The sequence below is a fragment of the Thermobia domestica genome, chromosome 1 (genome assembly GCF_964235325.1).
Source record: "Thermobia domestica chromosome 1, izTheDome1.hap1.1, whole genome shotgun sequence".
NCBI lineage: Eukaryota > Metazoa > Arthropoda > Insecta > Zygentoma > Lepismatidae > Thermobia > Thermobia domestica.
The window spans coordinates 371,733,049-371,760,146 of record NC_137454.1 but is presented as its reverse complement, the minus strand read 5'-3'; the positions used below and the strand labels follow the sequence as shown (position 1 = coordinate 371,760,146).

Here is a 27,098-nt window from a genome sequence, read left to right as displayed (position 1 = left end):
ATCAAGTCTACGTCCCAGATTTGGCAAAAACCATGGTTTTTATTTAAAAAAAACAAACAAAAAAAAACAGTTTTTTTTCGGTTTAAACCGTTTTTTTTTGTTTGTTTGTTTAAACCAGGTTTCTTTTTGGTTTAAATAATTTACTCTATGTATTTATATTAACTATAGACAGAAATTAGTTTGTTTCGCCTTGGTGTTATTATGCAAGAACAAGGTTATGCTGAAAGGGGTCACATAAGCTTAAAGCAAAATCCAAAACGCTTCTCGGCTTACATCCAACAGAAATTGTCCGTTTGGACACGAAACCGGGACTAACTGGTCACAAATGCGATTGCCGACTCACTCACGGAAGACTCCTGATAAAATACTTTGTACTGATCTTTCCATAGGCCTAACTCACTCACTCTATAGCCTATGGAACCAGGAGGTACAATACCGCGTTCACAAAAGCTCTCCACTGACTTCTATCCTTAGCCAATTGGATCTAGTTTCTAATTTGTATTCCTATCTCTGCAAGATCCATCTTAATATTGTCCTCCCATCTGCGCCTAGGTCTTTCTAATGGTCGTTTTCCAATGAGTCTTCCACTCAAGACTTTGAAAGCGTTTCTACTTTCTTCCATTCTAGCTACATGACCTGCCCACCTAAGACTCCTAGACTTGACGACCCTAATAATGTTGGGTAAAACGTATAAATTATGTAGTTCCTCGTTATGAAGTTTCCGTCATTCCCCATTTCCGTTCCTCTTGGGTCCAAATATTCGTCTCAGGATCTTGTTCTCAAATACTTTCAGTCTATGTTCTTCACTCACAGTAAGCGACCACGTTTCGCAACCATACAGAACAACAGGCATGATTATCGTTTTGTATATTTTAAGTTTCAAATTTCTCGACAGAATTCGCGACGACAAGAGATTTTGAACCGAATAGTAACCGAATAGTAGAGAAAACTAAATACATGGAAGTGCGTCGGGACCGTAATACGGCAAATTGTGGAGGCGTTAAAATATTAAATAATGCTTTTGATAAAGTAGATACTTTCAAATATTTAGGATCAATATTAACAGACGAAAATCATATTCACGAAGAAATTAAATGTCGACTAAAAGCAGGGAATTCGTGTTACTATTCGGTTCAAAATCTCTTGTCGTCGCGAATTCTGTCGAGGAATTTGAAGCTTAAAATATATAAAACGATAATCATGCCTGTTGTTCTGTATGGTTGTGAAACATGGTCGCTTACTCTGAGGGAAGAACATAGACTGAAAGTATTTGAGAACAGGATCCTGAGAAGAATATTCGGACCCAAGAGGAACGAGAATGGGGAATGGCGGAAGCTTCATAACGAGGAACTACATAGTTTATACGGTTTACCCAACATTGTTAGGGTCGTCAAGTCTAGGAGGCTTAGGTGGGCAGGTCATGTAGCTAGAATGGAAGAAAGTAGAAACGCTTTCAAAGTCTTGACTGGTAGACCCATAGGAAAACGACCATTAGGAAGACCTAGGCGCAGATGGGAGGACAATATTAAGATGGATCTCGCAGAGATAGGAATACAAAGTAGAAACTGGATGCAATTAGCTAAGGATAGAAGTCAGTGGAGAGCTTTTGTGAACGCGGCACTGAACCTCCGGGTTCCATAGGCCATAGAGTTAGTTAGTTAGTTAGTTATAGTAACACGAATTCCCTGCTTTTAGTCGACATTTAATTTCTTCGTGAATATGATTTTCCTCTGTTAATATTGATCCTAGATATTTGAAATTATCCACTTTATCAAAAGTATTATTTAATATTTTAACGCACAGGCCTACTTGTTAATATAATATTGTCAAGAGTCATTTCAGAAGGACAAAAAGATAAACAGTTACACAAGTAAAAACATTATACAGAATTACATATAAATCGGGAAACTCTCGCCTTAACCATTGGGAAAACCCTGTTATTACTTTAAATATATTTGTATGTAAAATTTTAAGGCCACGCTAAAACAGGTATTAAATTACAAATTTGGTTAAAACCAAGTCAAATCCAAGCTGATATTGGAAGCTACGTAGGCAGTTGATAAATTTTGCCAATTTCTATCACTATATTTAAGCAACCTTGGCTTCTTTATAAAACAACAGGCATTCATTTAAGTAGAAATATATAATTTGGTTTAATTTCGTATGTTTAACATCCTTATGAAACACCAAGGTTATCACGGAGAAGACTTTCGCTTAGAGGGACACCTTGAATCGCTACTTGGTTTACACTTGAAAGATAGGTTGTGATTCGACCGAGAATTGAACACGGGACCCCTTGATTAAAAGGTGAAAAGTAGATAAACGCAATGCGGATGGTTTGATATGTGGAAACGTCACCATGAAGTTCACACTATTTAAAGCATTTTTCATTATTTTTTAAAAATTTAAACCATTTTTTTTAAACAGCTGGTTTAAACCAGCCAACCCTGCTATGTCCTTCCCTTATTTTCACGAAAATATATTATGTTACTGAACTATCCCTGGAGTTGAAAAACAAACATTTTCAAACAAGTCTTATACAACAAATTCGCGCGTAACAATCTCATTCAGCTGAATAATTTTCTATAACCTGTAAACATGTTAATAATGGACATCACATGCAAAACCACACATGCTAGTATAGACGATGAATGAAGAATATTTCTGATCAAATCTTTAGTATGTGAGAAGGGCGAAAGAATGATAAATTGCGACTGGAACCGACTGAACACCAATTTCGAGTGACAATGTATGGATGTTTAGGAAGCGTACAGTAGTAGTAAACGCATCCGCACGGTAAGCCGAATACCGGGTTTGACTTACCGGTTCAATCGTGAATTATTTTCCTCTATATATTATTGAATTCGGACCTACAGAGAAATTGTTGTGAGATATACTCTAGTTATTTCCTCCACATCATGTGCAATTACCTTACAAGTATTTCTGCAACATATCATATTGTATTGTCTAAGCACCACAGGAGTTATGGTACAGCCCATATCGTTGGATGACTGGGTGATGGGAGTGTGTGGCTATTCAGAAAGCGGACTGGGTAAATAGTGAGTTTAGGATGGAGACCCAATTTCAATCCTCGGTCCTGTCATGATTTTTCATTCTCTGGATATCATTAAATATCCAATTACTTTTCATTATACGTAATTTCTAACTTCTGTGTCATTATACATGATGATAAACACAGCAAAGTTAAAAGAGTGGAACTAGTAATAAACTTTGTCCTCCTGTACAGGTTTAGCAACAGTTAAAATACTTTCAAACACGTTATTTCCCGAAATTTTCACAGAGATCTCGGTCACAATAGAGATGTCCCTATTCATTTCTTTATCAGCTACAGAAATATAAAAAATTATGTCACTTAAACTTACTTTGATCAACCATTCACCATGTCGCTAGCATAATTAAACTTTTATCATTTTTAAAGCAAAAATATATAGCTTCATTTTGCGAATGAGTTAACATCCAGGTTGTCATATTCTAATGATCCTACGCATCACTATGTTTAATAAATAAATAGGCAAACGTACCTGTAGAAATTTCCACTCAAGTTGATCTGTTCACAGTGTATTACGACTATCTTCTGGCCTTGAAGCAGAGCCTTCGCAACGATAGCTGCGAGGCGGCCCAACAGATGCCCCTTGCCATCTATTATAATAGACTGAAAAGAAAGAAGAACGCATTAATCTACCGTAACAAACACAATAGATTTTCCCCTAGAAAAATGTTAATCTCAGATTTGTTACTTGATTTCACAATGTATCAAATAATGTAGGTAAGTAGTATTACTTCATCACAGGTAATTTTAAGAATTGTAATTCTACGTATTATTAATAACCACTGAAAAGAAACAACCTATAAACCACATAACATTTGTGTTATTCACTGTAACTGAACAAAAATTTTTATTTTAAGATTTAAAGCATGTTTGTCTTGTTGCAGGTTTGAAGACTTCGGAAACTGATCATGTATACCCTAGAAATGGACATTTAAAATGGCGACTCGGCTGGAAATTCAGTTAATAGTAGTAGTGAAATCGGTAGTGCAGTTCCTGTGGGTCAAAAAGACTACACCTGCTGACATTCATAGGTAGATTGAGGTGATGAGTGGCTGGGAAGAGCTCAATTTCAAGGCAATTTGTAATGAAGTGGTGTCGTGCCTTCGAAGGAACAATATTATATCTATTCACTCCATCAAGCAAGCCGGCATCTATAGAATGGAAGCAGGCATCTTCAACGAACGAAGAAATTCAAAGTGGTTGCTTCGTCCAAGAAGGTTTTGTGCATTGTATTCTGGGATGTATTAGGTGTGCTACTGATCAATTATTTGGAACAGGGAGAAACCATGAATGTTGAAAAGCATTGCATGATACTTGGGAGTTCTGGGATATCACCAAACGAAAAGGTCCTGGTCGTCTTCGCCGTGGTGTGATTCTTCACGATGATAAGCGAGACACCACTCAGCACTAAAAAAATATACAAAAGCGAAAGCCATGTCTCTTACTACCGTAAGAGGTAATAAGGGACAGGGCTCTCACTGCTCATACACAGACTAGAAAATGATTAGAAGTTTTAAGAAACATCTTCGGCCAATTCTGAATAATTTACTTTTTTGAGATTTGAAATATGTACACCTTGTCTCAAAAAGGTTGAGCGCATTCTTTATTGGTGTTTTGAGGCAAAAATTTTCAAAGTCCAGCTTCGGGTATCTTCGGGAAAAAGTAAGCCAGGTTCGAACCTCCAAGCCAGCCTTTGCAAAAGGGAAAAAGTTTGCAGATGTGTTTTTCTTCTTTTAAATATAATAAGACTTGTTACCAAGTGTTTAAAAAAGCAACATTGATTGAAATACTAAATGATACAATATTTCGAAACGTTTTTATTAATGTGAGCACATGCTTGTTTGTCATTTAGTTCTCTATACGTAATGGAACATTTAAATACGTTAAAGAATCTTTCCATATGTAAAAGAATGCTCAAAATTAAGAAATAGAACATAATTATCGCCTGAGTACTAAAATAAAACTCAAAGTAGAACAGAAACTGCGTTTGTAATAGATATGAATGTCATAATCATCTTGAGATCCGTTATACGTTGCTAGAAGCTTAGTTTTAGAAGTCCTTGTGTTAGCTCATTGGTAAGCTGTCGGATTTCAAATCATATGGTTGAGAGTTCGATTCTCGTCTGGGCCAATACTTTTTTTAAAATTGCATTTTCCGCAATGCATGAAAAATTATATAAAATAATTACATTAAAATACATAAGTTGTTTATATATAACATAATAATTGCAGAACATAGTAATTATTATGTTTAAAATATAACATCTGAGATAATTTTCACAGTAGGTCGGTATTATATATGAGGATGTAAATACAAGTTAAGAATCTCGTTCAATAGCAATAAATAAATCATGTAGTGTATTTATTTGCAGCTATTTGTCATATAGAGAGTAATTCTCAACATTCATAATACAGAATGTCATTTATGTTCTTGAAAAGTTATTCGATGCATAAACAGAGGGTATAAACAGAGAATCCAAAGTCGGAACGCTCGCAAAAAAAATTCATGAACCCCAATGGTCACGTGAGCAGACTGGAATTGTGCTTATGAAGCATGCCACAGCAGAAAGTCTTTACATAGATTTTCAATTCAATTCCTGATATATGCTTTTGCAATGTGGAAGTGGTGATGCCTTGAGTCGCCTCTCTCTCGCTCGCTCGCTCGCTCACTCTCTATTTATACAGAATATAAAAGTGGATTTATGTGTGTGTTTCAACATAATTCTAATATATCTAGAGCAATTTTAACTATATTTCTTACAGTCTGGAAAAAGAGTACTGTCGGGATACATATCAAAAATGCTAGAAACGGTTCGATATTAGTATCGAATCCATAGTTTCGTGGTCGCTTAGGTGAATAGCTCTACTTTCAATTCAAGTCCAATTAAGCTCCCATTAGCACCCAGGGTGGTTACGTAGCGACATAAAGATATCGAAATCAACCGATATTAGAATCGAATCGTAAGTTTTCAGCGCCGCTAACAGTGTAGCATTTCCCATTAGTCCACATTAGTCCCATTGCCTAGAGGGCAACATATTTGCAGAGTGCAAATTTTAAAACTTGAATAATATTTTAATTTTTTCCGTATGAAAAAGTTAAAAATCATGAGCAAATATACTATTTCACGAACAATCCTCTTTTACTATTCTAATATGTTTAATAATTGCGTAAGAAATGTAATAGTAATTCAGAACATGTTTCACAGTTGTTATTTTTGTTACATAGTTGTAGCTATAGCATGTAGTGAGTGGAATTTAACTGTAATAAATTCAGTAATTAACCATATTCGAATTAAGTTTTATTTTTAAGTTCGGAATGAAGGGGCGGAAAAATATGCAGTTATTGGCGGCACCGAGCTTTTCTACATTTTACTTTCAAGATCTCCATTTTTCTTTTGTCATTTGTTCCTAATAAAAAAAGTTCAGTCACTTTTGGATTGTCATAGGATAGTAGGAGTTGGATTTTGGGATGCAGCCTGTGAGATTCTAGAGGAGCTAACTGCTTGAAAAAATATTTTTGAATCATCTGTAACATATGAAATAAGGATATGTATCATAAAAAATTGAAAGTAACTATGTCTGCGTAATCATCACGGTCAAATTGCAAAGTCAAATGAATTGACGTTTGGTATATAATCAGGCTCCAATCCCAACTGGGAAGTTATCATACGCGTGTCACTTTCATTATAATACATATCCTTAGGGGGAGTTGAAGTCCGAATTTTTGCGAAAAATTTGGTATCTCACAAGCCGTTCAACTGAGAGCTGAAATTCAGCATACAACTCTTTATTAAAAATAAAGAGAATATGCCCTGGCATTTTTTAAAATTGTCTTTTATGAGCGGGGGGACGGGGGTGCCTTTTCTATATAGTGGAAATTAATAGTGGGTTGATTTGTAAAAATAATCGAAAACGATTGATATTAGTTGAGAAAAAAATTGAGTAATGCAAACTAAAGTTCTTTTTGAATTTTATACCCACTGCTTTCTATTTATAATTGCTGAAGCTGGTGTTTAATATATGGAGCGTTCCGAGCATAAGGCAATCAAGCCATAAAGTTAGAGAAAATGGCCATAAAATTTGTATTCTAAACGTAATTACATGGGCATTTTCAATTTTTTTTTTACGTTGGTCTACTTTTCCTTGATTCGAAACTTTTAAATTTCACCCTATTTTCTACTGAATGTGTCTGTAAGGCAACAAAGAAATAATTACATATGATAAATTTAAATTCATTTTAATTCGGAAAATGAGAAACACTTTGCCATTATATATCGTAAAGGTCAGACCCACCAGTATTGTAACAAAGAGGTGCTTGAGCCAATGACGGTAGAAATTCAAACTCCGATAAGTGATAATTTCACAGTCTTGTTTTATTACAAGTGTAATCTCTTTAGTCAATGGAGAGGAGGACGTGGGTCATCGGTCAGAGTTGATGTCGATGGGTTTTGGTGGGTCGGAGTTGGTCGCAATGGTTCAGAGTGGTTCATAGTTGGTGGTGGGTCAGAGTGGATCACGATGGTTGATGGGTCAGAGTGGGCCAATGGGTCATTTGGGTGGTGGGTGATAGTGGGTCATGGTGGGTCGTGGATCAAATTTTCATTGACCCACACCATCTCTGGTTAAAATTGTACTAAAGATAAGAGGCACCGAAGATGAATGTCGGCTATTATGCTCAAATTTTGCGCATGGATAGTACTTTACCAGAAAGCAATAAATCTGAAACGGTTCACGGTATCACCTCCTAGAACTCGAGATGTAGGGGTTTGTCTGATTGGCTAAATTAAGACGTCAATGATTTATCCTTCAACAACCAAGCTTTTTATGATCGTTTCCGTGGGGAAGTCAGAAGAACACGTGCCTAGTAATCGTAATATTGATAGTTCGCGTCCACCCCGGCGTATTTGTTTTGTGTTTTTTTGATTCACCTAAATATAAACAAATCACACATATAGGCATTTTAACATATTTTGGGAGAGTAATTTTTGTGGTTCGTTGGCGTTTCATCGCGTCTCTGCCGCTGGTAGTAAAGTTTTCAAAATTGAACTTGGGCCATCACGGATCGTCGCTGCGGGGCCACCAATTTCTGGCGAGAGGTTAATAGTTGACCATCTGTACTCCACCGACGCTTACAGCTTAGGGTAATGAACGATGTCCTTGCCTTGTAGACTTCATGACTACCGACGTCGGCAGTCAACTAGCTTTTAGTATTCCTTTATTAACCATCTATCGTTCATGTTTGTACACGGTGTTGTCATAATAATAATAATATAATAATAATAATAATTATTATTATTATTATTATTATTATTATTATTATTATTATTTGTAGTAACAGTAGTATAATTGATGATAGAATAATTATTGTCTATGTATTGTCTAGGTAGGACTACACACAGGATTTGGCTCGTTTTGGTTCGACTTGACTCTAATCCGAGTCGAGTTGGAAGATATTTTTCGCGCCGAGTCCAAGAGTAGACCTCAAAGATGTCTGTTTCGAGTCGAGTCGAGTTTCAAAGAAAAGTCGTTCGTGCCCATCCCTACTAATGAGAGCTTAATCGGAGTTAAGCGAAATTGAAAGTCTCACTATTTATCTAAGCGACCCCGAAAACTATGAATCTAATATCGATCATTTTCTAGCAATCTTTTATATGTATCCCCCTCCCATTCACCATAGGTAACCCGACAGCACTCTTTTTGAAACTATAAGAAATGTGGTTAAAATTACTCTAGGCCAGTGGTTCTCAATCTAATTCCTATCACGATCCCCTTTTATCACACGCTCTTGCCAGCGACCCTTTTATAATTTGTTTTATAATAAGCTTGTGTGGGATTTTTAACATACCTACTTCTATAATAGTAGAATCCATTTTTTTGGATTATAGTGAACAGTGCCATGGAAAATCATTGCCCGGGGCGAGAGTATAGTACGATGTCACCGTATATATGAGTGACGTCGACAGACTAGCTACGAAGCGCCACCATGGTTGGCACGAAGCTCAATAACATTTTCAAAATAAACCCTACCTTTCCTTAATTTTGAGCACATTTTATTACGTTTTCCTTCTATTTTACACATGTGCACATGCACTTTCCTAACATGAGTAACACACTTCCTCCGAAATGTGTGGCCCCTTTTTTAGGCGTCCGGCACTGACAGTGGATACAGTAACTGTAATATCTATATTCCCAACGACGAAGGTGATGGTTCAAGATGGATGTTAAACTCCTTCATTGAAGAGGCCATTAACGTATCCGATCTAAGCCCACAACTTCTTGACCAAATAATAGAATGATCATGCGACAAGTCTTTGCAACTGGTTTTCTGTAACGAAGACTTGGACAAGTTCTGCCTGATGAGGAGAGAAGAATATCCTGGTCTGGTGATTGCTGCTTTAAAAGTAATAATTCCATTTGCTATATCGTACTTGTGCGAAAGTGTTTTTTTTTTTTTTATGGTAAACATTAAAACAAAGATAAGAAATCGCTTATCAGTTGAAAATGGCTTGATAATGTTCGTCATGAAGATTGAACCGGGCATTGCTGCACTAGTGAAATTACACCATGCTTAGGTATCTCATTAGGTTTTAATTTTAATTGTATTTCAATGTGCAGGTTTTGTTTCATGTGTATTTTTCTAGTATTTCTATATACAGTTCTCATTAGTTTTATATCATACCTCTTTGATTTAAATTCATTTTTAAACAACTCTACTAACTAACTAACTCTATGGCCTATGGAACCCGGAGGTTCAATGCCGCGTTCACAAAAGCTCTACACTGACTTCTATCCTTAGCCAATTGGATCCAGTTTCTAATTTGTATTCTTATCTCAGCGAGATCCATCTTAATATTCTACTCCCATCTGCGCCTAGGTCTTCCTAATGGTCGTTTTCCGTTTGGTCTTTCTGTCAAGACTTTGAAAGCGTTTCTACTTTCTTCCATTCTAGCTACATGACCTGCCCACCTAAGCCTCCTAGACTTGACGACCCTAACAATGTTGGGTAACCGTATAAATTATGTAGTTCCTCGTTATGAAGTTTCCGCCATTCCCCATTCCCGTTCCTCTTGGGTCCGAATATTCGTCTAAGGATCTTGTTCTCAAATACTTTCAGTCTATGTTCTTCCCTCAGAGTAAGTGACCATGTTTCGCAACCATACAGAACAACAGGCATGATTATCGTTTTGTATATTTTAAGCTTCAAATTTCTCGACAGAATTCACGACGACAAGATACTTTGAACCGAATAGTAACACGAATTCTACACCCTTTGAAAATGTTCAGTAGACTTATTTTTTATTGTTCTTTACAGTGTGTATAAAAAATAAAAGTATGCCTATCAGAACAAAATTAAAAATAATATTTAAAAATAATTTCTGGTATTAGATTCTAACTATATTTATCTCTTCCGCCTATCTTCGCGATCCCCTAGGGGCCGCGACTCCCAGGTTGAGAAACCCTGCTCTAGGCACACATGAGTTATGATGGAACATACATACATACACTTTTATATGTATAAATGCAGATAAGAGAGAGTTGAGAGAGAGCGATTAAGGAATTACCGCTCTCAATCTCTTCACTTTACTTTTGCGATTCGTGAATTTCTTACGTGACAGTTTGGGGCTAGCTAGTTTTTTTTGTCTTGAACCACGATCCGATTTTCGATATGCTCGACCTAAATGCCGTAATGCGAATATTGAGAAATTATCTGCGATGAAAGTAGCTGCAAATAAATACATTACATAACTTATTTATTGCTATTACACGATTTTTTAAATTTGTATTCAATATTCACACATAACACACCGACGTTCTGTGAATACCTCAGATGTTATATTTTAAAGATAAGAATTACTTATGTCGTGAAATGATATGAATATATATATTCAACTCATATATACAACTGATGGTATGAAAATATATATACAACTGATGAATTGTAATGTAACTATTTTACATAATTTTCATGCATTGAGGAAAGTAGAATATCATAAAAGAATCTCACCTGAACAGGTATCGAACTCACGATTTAAACACTCGGTGGTGTACCACTGAGCTAACATGACCGCTTTTCGGAATCTGCTTCTGAAATATAACTGAGCTCATACGTAAATGCTCTTTTCCGTATGGAAATCACAATGACGAAACGAGAGTGTGAATACATAGTCTCGAAATATTGTATCATTAAGTATTTCAATCAATGTTACTTTTTTCTACACTTAATACCATTTCAACATGTCTTATTATATTTAACAGAAGGAAAAACATATCTGTACATCTTTTCCCGATTACTAAGGTTGGCTTTGGAGGTTCGAACCAACAGCTTTAGTTTACTGTTTTCCGAAGATACCCGAAGTTGGACTTCGAAAGTGTTCGTCTCAAAACAGCTATCATCATATCGCTCAATCTGTTTGGTATATGGTATATGTTTTTATACGTGTAAAGTCAGTATAACAATTCATTCTTTAAACAGCTTTTCGTATGTATTAATATTTCTTTATAAAAACTGTTTTTAATATTATTATTACGGCGCACCATTTTCAGATTTCTTTCGCGAGTCGTTGATCAAGTCGTTCGCCACCAGCGTTGCCAGACTCACAGCTCGGAATTATTCCAAAACCTGATCGAACTTATGCTAGATTCGGTCAAATTATGCTAGATCCTCATAATTACTAATTCAGGAGTTTTAAAAAAAGGAAGTTGAGATATGATAACGTAACTTAAAATACACAGAGAGCAAGAATGCATGGATAGAACTCAATACTTCACGCACCAAAATTTTAACTCAACTAAATTACTGCAGTCGTTGTCAGACTCAATGGCGTATATATCGTATAAATGAATGCAAAGTTTTTGTTTACATATTTTGAAAGAAAATTACTTCGCAGCATAAGCGGAGTTGGGAATCATCTGCTGGGGGGGGGGGGCAGATTTTTGGTCGGTCTCGGAGCTGTCATTTCAGGAATAAATATGATCATGAAGTCAGAAATAAAGATGGTGAAGTTGCCAAAAAGTTGGGGGGAGAATGGCCCCCATAGCTCCGCCCATGCCTCGGAGTTAAAGGATTAGAAAACCCTGGGTGGAGCCACAAAAAAAAAGCCCAAAGCCGTTCCGAACTTACTTCGGAAAATAAGACTGCCTGTATGGTTTACCGAGTGTATGAATCAATGGAAGAGGATACATTTCTGCCGTTCTTTTTCTTCCCACGACCAACTTCTTTCTCATCTCCAGGTTTTACGGCTTTTTGATAACTTGCTGAAATTGTGCTAGATTTGGGCAGGATGCTAAAAGCAAGATGCTAGATGCTAGAGACATGCAAATTATGCTAGATCTAGCATCATTATGCTAGATCTGGCAACGCTGTTCCCGACAATAGGCGTGTCGTGCAAGTAACCAATCACACGCCAGGTACTAGCTTTTACCTATTGCTTCCTTCTCACAGCTCAGAACATTGGTAACTATGGATAGACGTACAGCAGTAATTACTTTATGGGAGTTGGAAGGTTATTCTGCAACTGCAGCTAGCAGGCGAGTAGGTGTCCCGGCCTCTACAGGAAGGCGATGGATTCGGAAATATGGTGCTACAGGTCAGACTGGTAATTTACGATCTCCTGGTCGTCCGCATGTGTCAACCGAAGCCCAAGATGCGAGATTAGTAAACGAAGCCCGGTTAGACCCACTAAGGACGTCTGGACAGCTAAGGGAAGCTTCTCTCTTTCCTGGTAGTAAGCATACAGCTCTGCGAAGGCTTCGTCATGCTGGGTTACGTGGCCGTGTTGCTGCCGTGAAGGAAAAACTCTCAGACGACCACAAAATTTACCGTCTCGCGTTTGCACAGGCCAATGTGGGTCTCAATTGGGAAAACGTAGTTTTCTCAGATGAATCCATATTCACAACATCAAAAGAGGGACGCCGTTTTGTGTATCGTCCGAGAGGCACCCGATATGACCATGGATATGTGGCTGCTTGCAATCGCAGTGGCCATGTATCTATTTTATGTTGGGGTTGGATTTCCAGTCGCGGAGCAGGACAGCTTCATAGAATTGAAGGACATCTGGACAATGCTCAGTACTTAGACATTATCAGTAATATCATGGTGCCATCTGTACGAGTATTTCAGCCTGATGGTGTAATTCAGTTCCAGCAATACCATTCGCCAATACATACTTCCCATGTGGTTCATGAATGGTTCGCAGGGCACCCTGAGATTGATTTAATCGACTGGCCGCCTCGTGGAGCAGACCTCAATCTCATGGAAAATATGTGGGCAGAAGTGAAGCGTACTCTAAGGGAAAGTTGGCCTGAGGCAGATCCACCAAGAACTCAGGATGACCTGTGGCATCTTGTTTCCGAAGCATGGCTGGAGGTAGGGGAAGGAAATAGATTTGTCACCCATGTAATAGATTCCATGCCCAGAAGAATGGGGCGTGTAATAAATTCAGAAGGGTCTTGGACACAATATTAATGTCCCCCCCTTAACTCGCGAAAAAAGCCCTTTTCAGGGCTACCTAAACGCCTCTGAAAATATTTCTAGAAGTAAACCACTCCTTGTATCCGATTTCTGTGCAATCCTACTAACAAAAGAATGATAATTAGCTGTAGGCTTTGAACTCAATACCTCTTCAGTGGCAAGTCCGTACTCTACCAGTGAACTAACATGAACACGCAAACCCAACCTGAAGAAACACGACTTTCAATTTCTGGTATTCGATGACAATGATGCTCATATACTTTGCAAATGTTGTATTCAACTTGGGATATTCCGCAACACACATACACACATAAACAAAGCGAAAGAGAGAGAGAGAGAGAGAGAGAGAGAGAGAGAGAGAGAGAGATGAATACACAAAAGCATATTCAACGTATTCGAATGAGACTCTAAGTAACGATATTCCGTTCTAAAGAGAATTTGTGTTTCTTCCCGTGACGTTAAGGGGATCGGGAAAAGTTGTGTCTTGAAGCAGGATACGACTTTGGATACTCTGTTTATACACTTTCTATATCCGTAGGAATATACTGTATTTCACAAATATAAATAACATACTGTAATGAGAATATTGAGAAGTTAAATCTGTATGACAAATAGCTGCAAATAAATACACTACATAACTTATTTATTGTTATTAAACGATTTTCCTAACTTGTATTTAACATTATCATATATAATACCGACTACTGTGAAAATTATCTCAGATGTTATATTTTAAACATAATACTTACTATGTTCTGCAATTATTATGTTATATATAAACAACTTATGTATTTTAATGTAATTATTTTATATAATTTTTCATGCATTGCGGAAAATATAATTTTAAAAAAAAGTATTGGCCCAGACGAGAATCGAACTCTCAACCGTATGATTTGAAAGCCGACAGCTTACCAATGAGCTAACACAAGGACTTCTAGAACTAAGCTTCTAGCGATGTATAACGGATCTCATGATAATTATGACATTCATATCCATTACAAACGCAGTTTCTGTTCTACTTTGAGTTTTATTTTAGTACTCAGGCGATAATTATGTTCTATTTCTTAATTTTGAGCATTCTTTTACATATGGAAAGATTCTTTAACGTATTTAAATGTTCCATTACGTATAGAGAGCTAAATGACAAACAAGCATGTGCTCACATTAATAAAAACGTTTCGAAATATTGTATCATTTAGTATTTCAATCAATGTTGCTTTTTTAAACACTTGGTAACAAGTCTTATTATATTTAAAAGAAGAAAAACACATCTGCAAACTTTTACCCTTTTGCAAAGGCTGGCTTGGAGGTTCGAACCTGGCTTACTTTTTCCCGAAGATACCCGAAGCTGGACTTTGAAAATTTTTGCCTCAAAACACCAATAAAGAATGCGCTCAACCTTTTTGAGACAAGGTGTACATATGTTCCTAAAATATGAAGATTTAAAAAATGAAATTCAATAGTCCGTCCTGAAAATTCATTTGCCCCAGTATCAAATATCAAAAACCATTGAAACAAAGTATAGTTGAGTTTTATGGAATCTACAAACACCATGGATAAAACTCACACTGCCAAATAAGAAACAATGCTGAGAAGAATTTTTTTTAATAATGTCGAAAATGAACTTAAAAAGTGCCTAAATTCTCAATGAAGAAAACACACCACATTTGAAAACTAGATTTTGCTAACTTAAGAGGGAGAAGGAGTGCGCCACAGCGGCCGGAAGATTGGTGTTCAATTTAACATGGGATCTCAACCATTTTTTAGGCAAATCATGGTTTCATTTCGTTCTTTCGCAAAAATGTCTCAATAGCTCACTCAATATGATGCATCTCATTTTAAAGGTGCAATTTGAACACTGTGCGTGATATTTTCTTCTTATAAATACAGATAATTATAATCCAAATTCCCATAAGAAAATGATCAAAATTAGAGGGAAAAGTCTTCTGTTTTTTTACAGTAAGGAAAAGAGCTAAAAACTTCGGACTTTTTTGAGAATGGAATACTACCTTTGTATTTGTGCGCTACTGTACTATTTTTTCGCTGTTTCCAATGACATTCATTACACAATCGATGAGAAATTATATCCTTCATTATTGAATCTACAGAAATCAGATTTTTTCGTGTTCACGTACTTGGCCGTCTAACTGCTAGATGGCACTATAGTCATTCCTCATCCCACTTTCCTTCTCAGCGGGAGCCAGTCCTTTTGAAAACCTATTTTGAACTTCTTAACAGGGGCGGGAGAAAGGAAGTCGTTGTGAAGAACGGGAACTTCAAACACGAGGAATAGCAAAATTTATGACCTCTTTAGTTGATGGTTTCTGTTTCAGCAGTACAGTGTATTTGTAGATGGTTTCTATGAGAAGAAGTAATTTGTGTTGGTAGCGATAAAGTCAACCTTTCGACAGAGATTTGTGAAGGAGAAGCCGAACCAAAGTTTTCGTTTATCTATTCCAAGAAAGAAATGAAAACTTCCTGCAGGACTGAGAATATACATACAAGAGAAAAAATAAAATACATTATTATAATCTTATTATAATAATCGAGTAGATTAATCCCCGAAATATTCTTTGTTTACCTGTCAAAAAATCAAGAATAATATAAAGCTCTTTTATCAGCTTCCATCGTACAACATACTCAACACAAACATAGTTGAAAATAAAAACATATTAAAATTTGCTTTTAAAATAAATAGATACAGTGGAGTCTCGTTAATTCGAACTTATATAATTCGAAATATTGGATAATTCGAGCAGAAGTCCATTCCCCTTGAATACTGTATTGAAAACAATAGTAAAAAATCGTGGATAAATCGAACTTTTGAACCTATGTTTTGGATAATTCGAAGTAAATACAGTTGAAAATGTTTAATGTTGGACAGATGTAAACAGGGAAATACAGTTTTCACGTGTTTTCAGTTATCCAGATGCAGTCACAGGGAAGAGTAATACAAAAGATAAATAGAAAACCTATGTAATGATAAAGATGAAGGTGAGTTGGGGAAGAAGTAAAGAAAGAGAACGTGTGCCAATCTCATCTTGTTTCAGAATTGGTTGAAAATTTAAGATGAATTATTGATAAAGTCAACCAAATGTTTTTAGTATCGTATTCCACGCAATACATGAAATTCAAGATTTATTGACCGAACAAAAGCAATCAAATTTAAGCAAATGATGTTTACGACTTCTTAAAAGTGAGAACAGAATATTCAAATTGTGACTGGTGTTTAATTGTTTGGGCTATTCAATGTATGTTGTAGTGTTGTACGTAAATATATTTTCCATTGTACACGTAGTTCGAATTATGTGGAGTCAATGTAGTTTGTTACTTTGCCGTATTCGATCACCCAAATAATAAGCTGCTTTAAAGGTAACGTCTACACCATATGAATATGTGTTTGATGCACAGTACTTTGATTTGTTTGTTGTTATATATGTGAAAAAAAATGTTGTTGGATAATTCGAATTTTGGATAATTCGAAGTTTTTTCGTGTCCCCTTGGACTTCGAATTAAAAAGAGTCCACTGTATATTGCAAAGTATGAAAGTAAAAATGAAATATTGTATTGTCGCCGGACTTATGTCGCTCTGTGACAGTTCTTAGTTCTATGACGTCAGGAAATAAGTTCATATATATATGGCGGATCCAGGATATGATCAAGGGAGGAGCCAAACCATAGTTTGTCTCTTTATCCAGAGTAAACAGGATTGAAGCCCATTTTATCCAGTGTATACCTGAACGTCAAGGGGGGGGGGGGGGCTATAGCCTCTATAGCCACCTTTGGATCCGCGCCTGTATGTGTATACTGTTTACAGTGCCGGATTTACGTATAAGCTAAACAAGCTATAGCTTAGGGCCCTGCTCTCTTGGGGCCGAAAAATCTAAAGAAAAACTGGATATACATTTCTAAAATATAAGAAAATTAAAAAATAAAATAAAATGTATATATACGTAGCAACAATGCTTCCTGCTGTGTAGCCTACGTTCATGTAATTAATGGGGCTCCTTCTGCTAGTCTGCTTCCTAAATTATCTCTAGTTTGTTCATTTCTGTATGTAGGGTGCCTATGTTCATCTGGACACATAAAGGACCCCATTACCTTAAACAGCTTGGGGCCCCACGAAACCTAAATCCGACTCTATCTATTTATGCATGTTTGCTCCCTCTCTTTTCGAAGCAGTGTTTCTTTGATATTGCTTCAGATTCCGGCAGATTTTACCAAGGAGGGAAGAGTCCTTATTCATTCCAGTTAGTATCCTCAATCTGTCTCCCTCTTATTAGCGGAGAAATACTCTATATTCGGTAGTAATTTTTTTTTTTTTTTTTAAAGTGCTGCTTAATGTATCGCATAGGAAACTAAATTTTTATATACCCTAGTAGTATAGAAACGCACCATACGGTACCTTACAAAATAAACATCCTATGCCAAGGATGCAAACATTAACAATAATAATAGAAAAACATACTAATAAACATTTTAAAGACATTCTTTCATTAATCAAGTCGCACTTAAAAGTAGAAAACAATTTTGGTTATGCATGACTAAACAAAAGGGATGCGCTCTAATATAGGCTTACATACAGTTACTTTATAAATTCTTAAAATGACGCGCCCCATTCTTTTATTTAGGCTTGCATAAATAAGATTATTTTTAACTTTTTAGTGCGAATTGATTAACAAAAGAATGTCTTTAAAAGGTGTTTTATCATTTTTTTTTATTCGTTGGACACATTTTACAAATCCTAAAGTGATATGCAACCAGGGAAATAAGGGCTGGTTAAAGGCTAGTATTTATTTTAGGATAAAATAGTTGAAAATAAAAACATATTAAAATTTGCTTTTAAAATAAATAGATATATTGCAAAGTATGAAAGTAAAAATGAAATATTGTATTGTCGCCGGACTTACGTCGCTCTGTGACAGTTCTTAGTTCTATGACGTCAGGAAATAAGTTCAATGTATACGAACACTTATTCAATGTTTGAAACAAACACCTGTTACGTCCTTGTACACTCATCTCCAAAATGATTGTCGCATATCTATAACTGTCTTCATGTAAGAATATAATGTAATACTGAATTTGCTGGGTACTTTTAATACTGATACTATGTGTATAATCGGGAAATGTATATATGGTAAATTTCATAGGAAAATATTTATAAATACGAAAATTAGAATGAGTAAATCATAATGTTGCTAAATGGACACGAAAGTTTTATTTTCGTTTTATTGTTCTTATTTACTCCTCTTTTGACATGAAACTTGCATACATGTCTGCCGATTGTACAATACTAACATTATAAGAAATACCGGGTGAATTCGTTATCAAATTATATTCCTACAACAACATATTTATAGACATGCGACAATAATTTTGGACATGAGTGTACCTTCCTGAAGAAGGTGACACATCTTTTAATTCTATTGTTAATGAAGTGGTCTATTTCCCCAAATAAAAACCAATACCAAGCAGAGCATATGCTCCCTCCTGTCCTTCTAAGCCGGTACCCAAGGCTAAATGTAACATTGCGTCCCTTTCCTGTTGTAATAGGAAAAATTCAGGATGGTCAGCTACTGGTATCGATCCCAGGACCATTCGAATGTGAAGGCGAGACAGAGGGTAAATCTGGTGATCATATTTTGAAAAGAAAATAAAGAAATGGATTCCACTAAAAGAGTCACATTGCCAATACATTTCAGATCTTTGTCTGGGTTTTCTGCCTTTCAATTCCAAGTTTTTTTGTTTTTTTTTAACCACGAAGGCCCAAAATAAATTAGAATATCGACTCTCCCGGTTTTTTTTGGTTTTTTTTTTAATATTTGCATGGTTCTTCATTTTATATCAGACTCTTCCTGCACTATTCCCGCGTTATTTACCATAGGTAGAATCCTTTGAGAAAGAGACAGGCGACAAGTGCTTTAGTTCTCTATGGTATGTTTGTGACCGTTGTAGATACTTGAAAAATGAAATGAAATCTTTGAGTTTTACGTCCCACGGTTATACCGGTTAGGCTAAAGGAGACGGTGATTATGAGAAATGAATGAAATGGTGGAATGAAGAAAGTGGGAGGAAACGGGAGAACCCCGAGAAAACCCACGCACACGGTGTTTGTCCACCACAAAGTTCACTTGGCGGGAGCAGGGTTTGAACCCGGGACCCCATGCACCAGAGGTGAACGCTCTACCACTGAGCCACCGCGGTCCCCTTGTAGATATTTGAGTGGCTGACGGCTGATATCATGTTGGTCCCTCTTACAATATCTCTGTATTTATTTTTTCTTCAGTTCTGTTTCTCTTTTAGCCAAAGGAAAGGAATTTCACTCCTCTGTCCCATTTACATCCGTAACCATCCCCCTCCTGCGCTGTCCAACTTTGATCACATGCAGGGGAAAACGAAGGAAAAGGAGGGGTGCCATTTGCTTTGACGGCATTTCAGCAACAACCCCATCTGTTGCCAAAATAAGGAAACACTTTGCACTGCGATATCTTTGATTTGTCAAGGTCACTTGACTCCTTCCGACTCTTAAATGGACTGAAACAGATATTAGATTGTAATCATACGAGAAGAGAAGACTGAAAAATATTGGAAACCTATTGTTGACCAAAGTTTATGTAAAACGAACGTAAAATGACTATTAAATTTTTACGATGTGCAGTCGAACGAACGTATGAAAAATGTACAAGAGTTTGGAAATGTTATGCTAGCCTATGTAAACTTCAAGTTAACATTTAAAGTAATTTTAACCTTAGTATAACAATTATGGCAGGTAGGCCCTATTGTCTTAGGCTGAGCTACTTAAACATAGGAAAAATGTATAGGCAAAAAAGCATTGTTGGCATAAAAGCATGCGTTTAACAAATATTAAGAATAGTCGTACAAATACCTAGGCTTACCAAAAAACAAGTCATTCTAAATCTTTCTGCGTTGGTTTCAAAAGTCCCTTTTTCACTTCGCTATATACACAGCGAATTTTTGGAGCTGTCTTCTGAAAATCTGAAATGGCCCATTTCCCTCCATATCGTTAGGTCTATAAAACACAAATCTGGATGGCACTGTTTGAATGTCTCATGGGCGGGCCAATTGAAACCACTTAGCTCTTTTTTTTTTTCCTCAAAAATTTACCCTTGCACAGACCATCTGAGAAAGCAATAATCCTCAACATACAAGTCAAGATCGTAATATATTTCTAAGCATAGCATAATATATTTCTAAGCAAGATTCTGCTCTGGTTGGATCAATTTATTCTGGCGAACTTTCATCGGATGATAATGAAATTAGTTGATTCAAAGCATATTCCATGCACAGACTGACTGGAGTGCCACAGTAGGAATTTTCCTATTTACTTTCTATATACAAAATATAACATATTACACTTGTCACATACGCTAAATAAACATAAATTTGAACTGGGGTAATAAGAGGCATGCTTTAGGTGGATCTGAAATGTAATGTTACAGCAATTTTCAAAATTTCACAACAATCTTCATAATCTTTAGTTAAAAAGTTACATTGCAGTCATTTCCACATTTCTAACTAGCTTCTCACAATAATAATAAAATAAATAAATAAAAAATTAAAAAAAAAAAAACAGTCCCCAATTCCCGTGGTAAGTTCAAAGTGAAGGTATTTTTCATAGTGGGACAACAATATAAAAACTCACATTACTTCACAAGTACACGTGTGGTTGGAAAGTAAAGGTATTGACGTTGCCATTACTTATTCTTTTTATAATTCTAATTTGACATTTAGGGCATTTTCCGGGCGTGTCTCTTATAACCCTTGTCTCCCCTACAACAAAAACTTTCTGCACTTGCAAAAAGTAAAACATACTATTTTGTTCTGCACGAAACAATGCACTAAGTAACAAAATAGAAGATTAATATTTCACACAGCAAACAGTGACAAGTGTTGGAAACTTTTCACTTCTCCCACTCTCCTTCGAATGCACTGTTGCCACACTTCCTACTTGAAGAGGTTTCGAAAAATTCTGGCGCGTAGATATATTTTGGAGAAGTGCACAAACAATAAAAATATAAAAGCATCTCAACTCTTATGTATAATCTCGTAGAAATACGAAATAGAAAGTGAGCTCCTTACCATGTAGTATTCCACAAATTGAAGTGATATGCTATGAAAGATAGTGTACAAAGTGATCACAGAAGTGTTGCAAAGACACGTGTTCTTATGTCACATAGTGGGCAAGGTTCTAGAACACAGATCCCCTTTCCCATTTAGCTGTAATACGAAGTACCCTGCGGGGCTCTAACCCGCCTTCAACCGCTAACACTCGCTCGGCAATACTACATGGATTAAATCGGTATTAAACTTTGGTACAGAAAGAAACCTAGATAGGTAACCCATACGGCGGAACCTGTGTTCTAGAACATTCCCTACCATTCTCGTTTATGCATTGTACTCACCCTCGTTAATGCGCCTGCTCCCTACCGACCTGCTCCTTCGCCATCGCTCGGCTTCCCCCGCTGCGCTTGTATTCTGACTCGGTTACACAGCATATATGCTTTTTAGTGGCCACCTAGCACAAATCGATTGAGGTTTTTAAGCTGGTGCGTGTTTTATACCCAGCCTTCCTGAAGTCAATCTGCACCGAGCAATACAACTGCTACCTTAACATTTTCCAATGCAATAAGAGTGCATTTCGTGCTAAGAGAGGACATTATCGCATGAATGTAAGCGTGGCCTCTTAAAACAAAGTAATACCATGAACGAAGCGAAACGTAACGTACCAGCCAAAACTAGCAATAATACATTCAGCACGCAGTTTGTAATTTTTGACCAGTTACTTTTGTTCACTAGCTTGTAGGGCTGAACAGAATTCCAAAAAATTTTTTTCAATCAACCGATGAACCAACGGTCCTATCAAATTCGGTCAAACATTCTAATGCCTTAGTACTCAATCTTATGCATATCATGAATTTATACATGGTTCCAGATTCAGAATTTGCGCAATGGGTGTTTTCCGCGTACTACAATTTGGAAGATATACAGGCAAAATTCAATAATTCGTATGAAAAGACATGTTTATAAGGAACATATTTCTGCAGACGATAGAATTAAATATAAAGTAGGCAAGTACAGCTGTATTTTAGGTTTACAAGTGTAAAATTATACGTGCTTTACGATGGATCAAGTCAGAGAGAGTGAAAGTCAGGTGAGAGAAATAAGTGAAGAAAAAGTTAGGGGAAGGTCCTTGAACACAGGTCCCGCCACATAGGTTAGTAGTTATGTTGGTTCCTTTCTGTACCTAAGTTTAACATTTAATTCACATAGTATTGCCGAGCGAGCGAGCGCAAGCGAGTGAAGGCGGGTTAGAGCCCTGCAGGGCACGTTATTTTCTGGCATTATTACAATTAAATGAGAAGGGGGACATGTGTTCTAGAACCTTGCCAAAATTTACGGAAGAAATGGAAGATGCAAGTGCTTAGACCTAACCTAATATTTGTGAACAAAAACCACCGAAACTGAACATTCTTTAGAAAAAATAGATGAACCCTTTCTGCTCAACATTGTTCGTACATTTTGCAATAGCATTCAGTATCTCCGCCAAAGCCGTCAACACATAAGCCATACATATTGGTTAGATAGCAATCGAGCTTTTAAAATGACCACCTAGCACAAGTTGGTTCGTGCTTTATGCACTAGTTTTTATGCATACGTTCACACTGTACTTCGGTGGAAAAACTAATATTCCATTTTTCTCCGCATTTACGTATGTGCGGCGATGTAGCAGTAATGCCCACATACCCACAATCAGTGATTTGCCTACTCCAACCTCCAGCTTCACCCTACACTGACTCGTATTCGTGTTTTTTGGTGATGACCTAGCAGCTTGGTTAGTGGTTCTTGCATATTAGCTTTTATACCATACATTAGCAAGCCGAATTTATATGCAAATCGTGAAACAATTAATTTTCAACAATGCAGGTTTACTTCTGGCGCACCACTCGAAATAATTGTTGAAAAATCAGAATTGTTTCGATTCCTTTTTTATTTCCTAAATGATTTTCGCTGGGCAACATGAAAATACCTCATATGAAATACCCAATAGGGATATAGTATACATGAATCTGCATCAGTTCCCGAAGGAGCAGGACACTCATACTTTTACAGATTATTCATTGAGTATGTACGAACTTACAAAGGGGGTAACAAAGCGACTTTTATTTACTTATCGACGGATACGAAAATAAAAAAGAACGTACTTGTACTTTATATCTTCATGTGTAGTGCCCTTGTACTTTATCTATGACTGTGTGTGGGGGGGATTTAACGCATATCGCATGTCTTGTGCACATGGATACTTCTTACTATTGCACTACGTAGAAAATTTATGGTATTTCATGTAGAAGTGGTAATAGAACACAGAAGAAACGCAGATCAGGGGGTTCTCATGTATACTATTACCTGAAATACTTAACTTCAAGGGATCTTGAAAAATTACAATCCCGTTAAGATTTGCACACAAATACGGCGTCTGGATGCATGCACAAAATCTACATTGCAAAAAGCACAAAACAATCTGTGCTAGATGACCACTAAAAAAACAACTGGTATCTAACCGAGTCACTGCAAGGCGAAGCTTAGGGGTTGAGCGTTTGCATGGGGATGCGTCCGAAGAGAGGAGGCGCGTTATCGAAGGCGGGTAAACGCATAAACGAGTGGATTTTGGAAATAGTTTTAATAGCACTGGTCATGGTTTCATACTAGTAGCGCTCCGCTTGCAAAATTAATTACAGCTTCTGCCCACTATAAGGAAATTAACCGCAGCTGGAAACTAGTTCCAACACAGTCATCTTTCATATGCACTCATTTATCTGCTGTCAATCACTTGTAATGATTTTACCCTAGTAACCCTACACTTGTAAACAAAATACAGATGTTTGAATTTGTATTTAATTCTATCGCTTGCAGATAATCTTTCTTTATAATTACGCATTCTCATGCAAAGCATTGAATTTTACCTGTAAATCTTCCAAAATGTGGTGCGCCAAAATTAAACCAGGATCTTTTGAACAATTACTTCCGGCGGCCACGCTGAATTTTATCTATGCCGAGTGAGATTTTCATAACGCTCTGCGAAAACCTTTTAGGGGACAACGTAGAAAATTTATGGTATTTCATGCGGAAGCGGTAATAGAACACAGAAGAAACGCAGATCAGGGGGTTCTCATGTATACTATTACCAGAAGGAATTCAGGGAAATTAAGTTTTCAACTTTTTTTCTAGTGCTGCGCCAAAAGCAAACCAGTACGGAGCATGGATTTTCCTTTATTAACAAAAGCAAATTATTCACATAACTTCCTTTAAAAGAAGTTCACAAACCAGACAAGTTCATAACTTCATTTCGACATCTTCGCATAAGCTTCATGATGTGTAATAGCGTGGTCTGCTCTATCCGACCATACTAGCGGTTTCGTACAGTTTAACTGCAAAAGTTGGTTAATTAAAGTGCAATATTACGTGCATTAATAACTGAAGTAAGCAACGAAAAATGCTATACTGATATTCACCGTATCCACGTGTCTGTCACGATTCTATGGTAGCTAGTTCCACACATATTATTTACAAAGAAAGCTGCACACCACATTCACGTTTTATATTTATATATCTCCATAATGTGCATATTGAACTTGATTAATTAAAACACATGTTTAAAAAAAGGTTTACACAAAAATACCTACTAACCTTGTTATTATATCCCACCATCGTTCCTAATTCACCAACTCGGGGTTTCCATAACCAAGATGAAGGAACCTTAAAAGGATTATAGGCATCAGTGTTGGCAGATCTAATAATCAAGTGAGCATAGATACTCTTTCTAACCAGAGAGACTAAAGCAGGTTAATTTACAATGCTTCATGAGTATAATTTAGATTATTTGCAACACGTTGCGTTTCAAATAATGAATTAAAAGAAAAATATAAATATGATAGTAAATGAAAGTATCTAAGGTCCGTATCCATAGATGAATCTTGCTGAAAATTTTTCTGCAGATGTAGGGCGTTATTGCGTACCAGCTTTCGCAAAAATGTAGTGCGTAACGCAACGCAAAATGTACAAAAATCAATAATCAATGGAGTAGCATTAATATAGGAAACTGGAACGTACAAACTTTACGACGTGTGGGTAAACTTGAAAATTTAAAAGTGAAAAGGAATACATGTAAAAGAACAAAGAGAGCTTGAAGAAATCGCTCACTTCAAATATATGGGAAGTATTTTGATAAGAGTTGCTTACTACACCAAATGGGGCGTTTACACTTAGTCGATTTGCGTTCGATTCAATTGAATTGACGTCACTTTCAACTTAATCGACCGTGTAAACGGGACTTCAATTTAATGGCTTGTTGATCGAAGGCGACTAATCGACTGGCAACTGAATTGAAAGACGTTCTATTTTCTTCTGCTATAACACCGCAAATTGTACCAATTACTGCTTGCTTGGACATCTTTAAAATTGCCAGTCGATTTCGAATCGACCAGAGGAAAGCGAGTCGACAAGCAGCATTCAATTTCGGTTGAAACAATTGAACACATCCATCGATCTGATTCGGCCTAGTTGCTTCGATTTAGTCGCAAATATAACGAGTCGATTTAGCCGTGCGACTAAATCGACCAAGTGTAAACGCCCCAAAAGAGGTCAAAGGCCTCATTAAGTATTGACTTGAGTGATCGCAACACAATATTTTTGTGACAAATGACGCTAAATACAATATGCGATGCAACTAGCATCGATATATTTTATTCTTAAAATCTACAGTGAGAGTAACAAAGATGTTTTTAGAAGGAGTAGGAGAAAAGAGGACGCTTTTATCTAGTGTCCGTAGTTGGATTGGATACACCTTGCGAAAAACTTTTCTTCATATCACCATTAAGAGAAATATGGAAGGAGAGCGAGGAGTAAGAAGAAGAAGAAAATTTGATGAATCGATCGAAAATTTGAATAATCGAAGAAAATGAGAGTATGGGCACTTGTGGTATGTAGGAAATTAGAGGGGGGAGGTAAGATGACGTGTTTATAAAACAATGTAGCGTTGTGCTCTTTAATTATTTCAATTTTAATTTCGTAAGCAACTTTATTTCTAGATACCATTTAGTTTATTACACACTTTATATTATTTTACGTTTTTTTATATGTGTTTGCGCATCTGCCTTCCCTTTTCTTTTAACAAAATTGTGTTAACACGTTCACTGCTGAGGACGCCCATCGGCGTCCAGTACTGAATTTGGCATATGTGCAGGACGCCGATCGGCGCTTGTCACTGCAGCGTCGTGTAAAAGTGAAATTCATGAGACATTGATGTCGTGAAACGTATAACTTCAAATGAAATACCGAAATGAATAAACATACATATCTTTGATAACGATTACTGCAACTGGATTGTGCTGTTTGCTGGTTTATGTTTGTTGTATAAAAAATACGCCTTTCGAGAGAAACAGTCGCAGACAACATTGAATTGAAAGGCACGAACGTGAGGTACGCTGGAACACAGTTTGTTCCACAGTAAGTTGAGCAGGCTTTGCTGATGGGTCGTTA

At 36.6% G+C, this 27,098-nt stretch overlaps 1 protein-coding gene across 1 annotated transcript in view; it reads right to left on the bottom strand.

Annotated features, from left to right (window-relative positions):
• Positions 1-25,396, bottom strand: part of RpL13A (ribosomal protein L13A) — a 55,837-nt gene extending 30,441 nt beyond the window's left edge. The window contains exons 1-2 of the mRNA XM_081730950.1: positions 25,248-25,396; positions 3,543-3,673 (exon numbers count right to left, since the gene is read on the bottom strand). Of these exons, the coding sequence (XP_081587076.1) occupies positions 3,543-3,673; positions 25,248-25,268 (152 nt within the window). The 5' untranslated portion in view covers positions 25,269-25,396. The remainder of the gene's footprint in view (positions 1-3,542; positions 3,674-25,247) is intronic.
• Between the last annotated feature and the right edge of the window lie 1,702 nt (positions 25,397-27,098).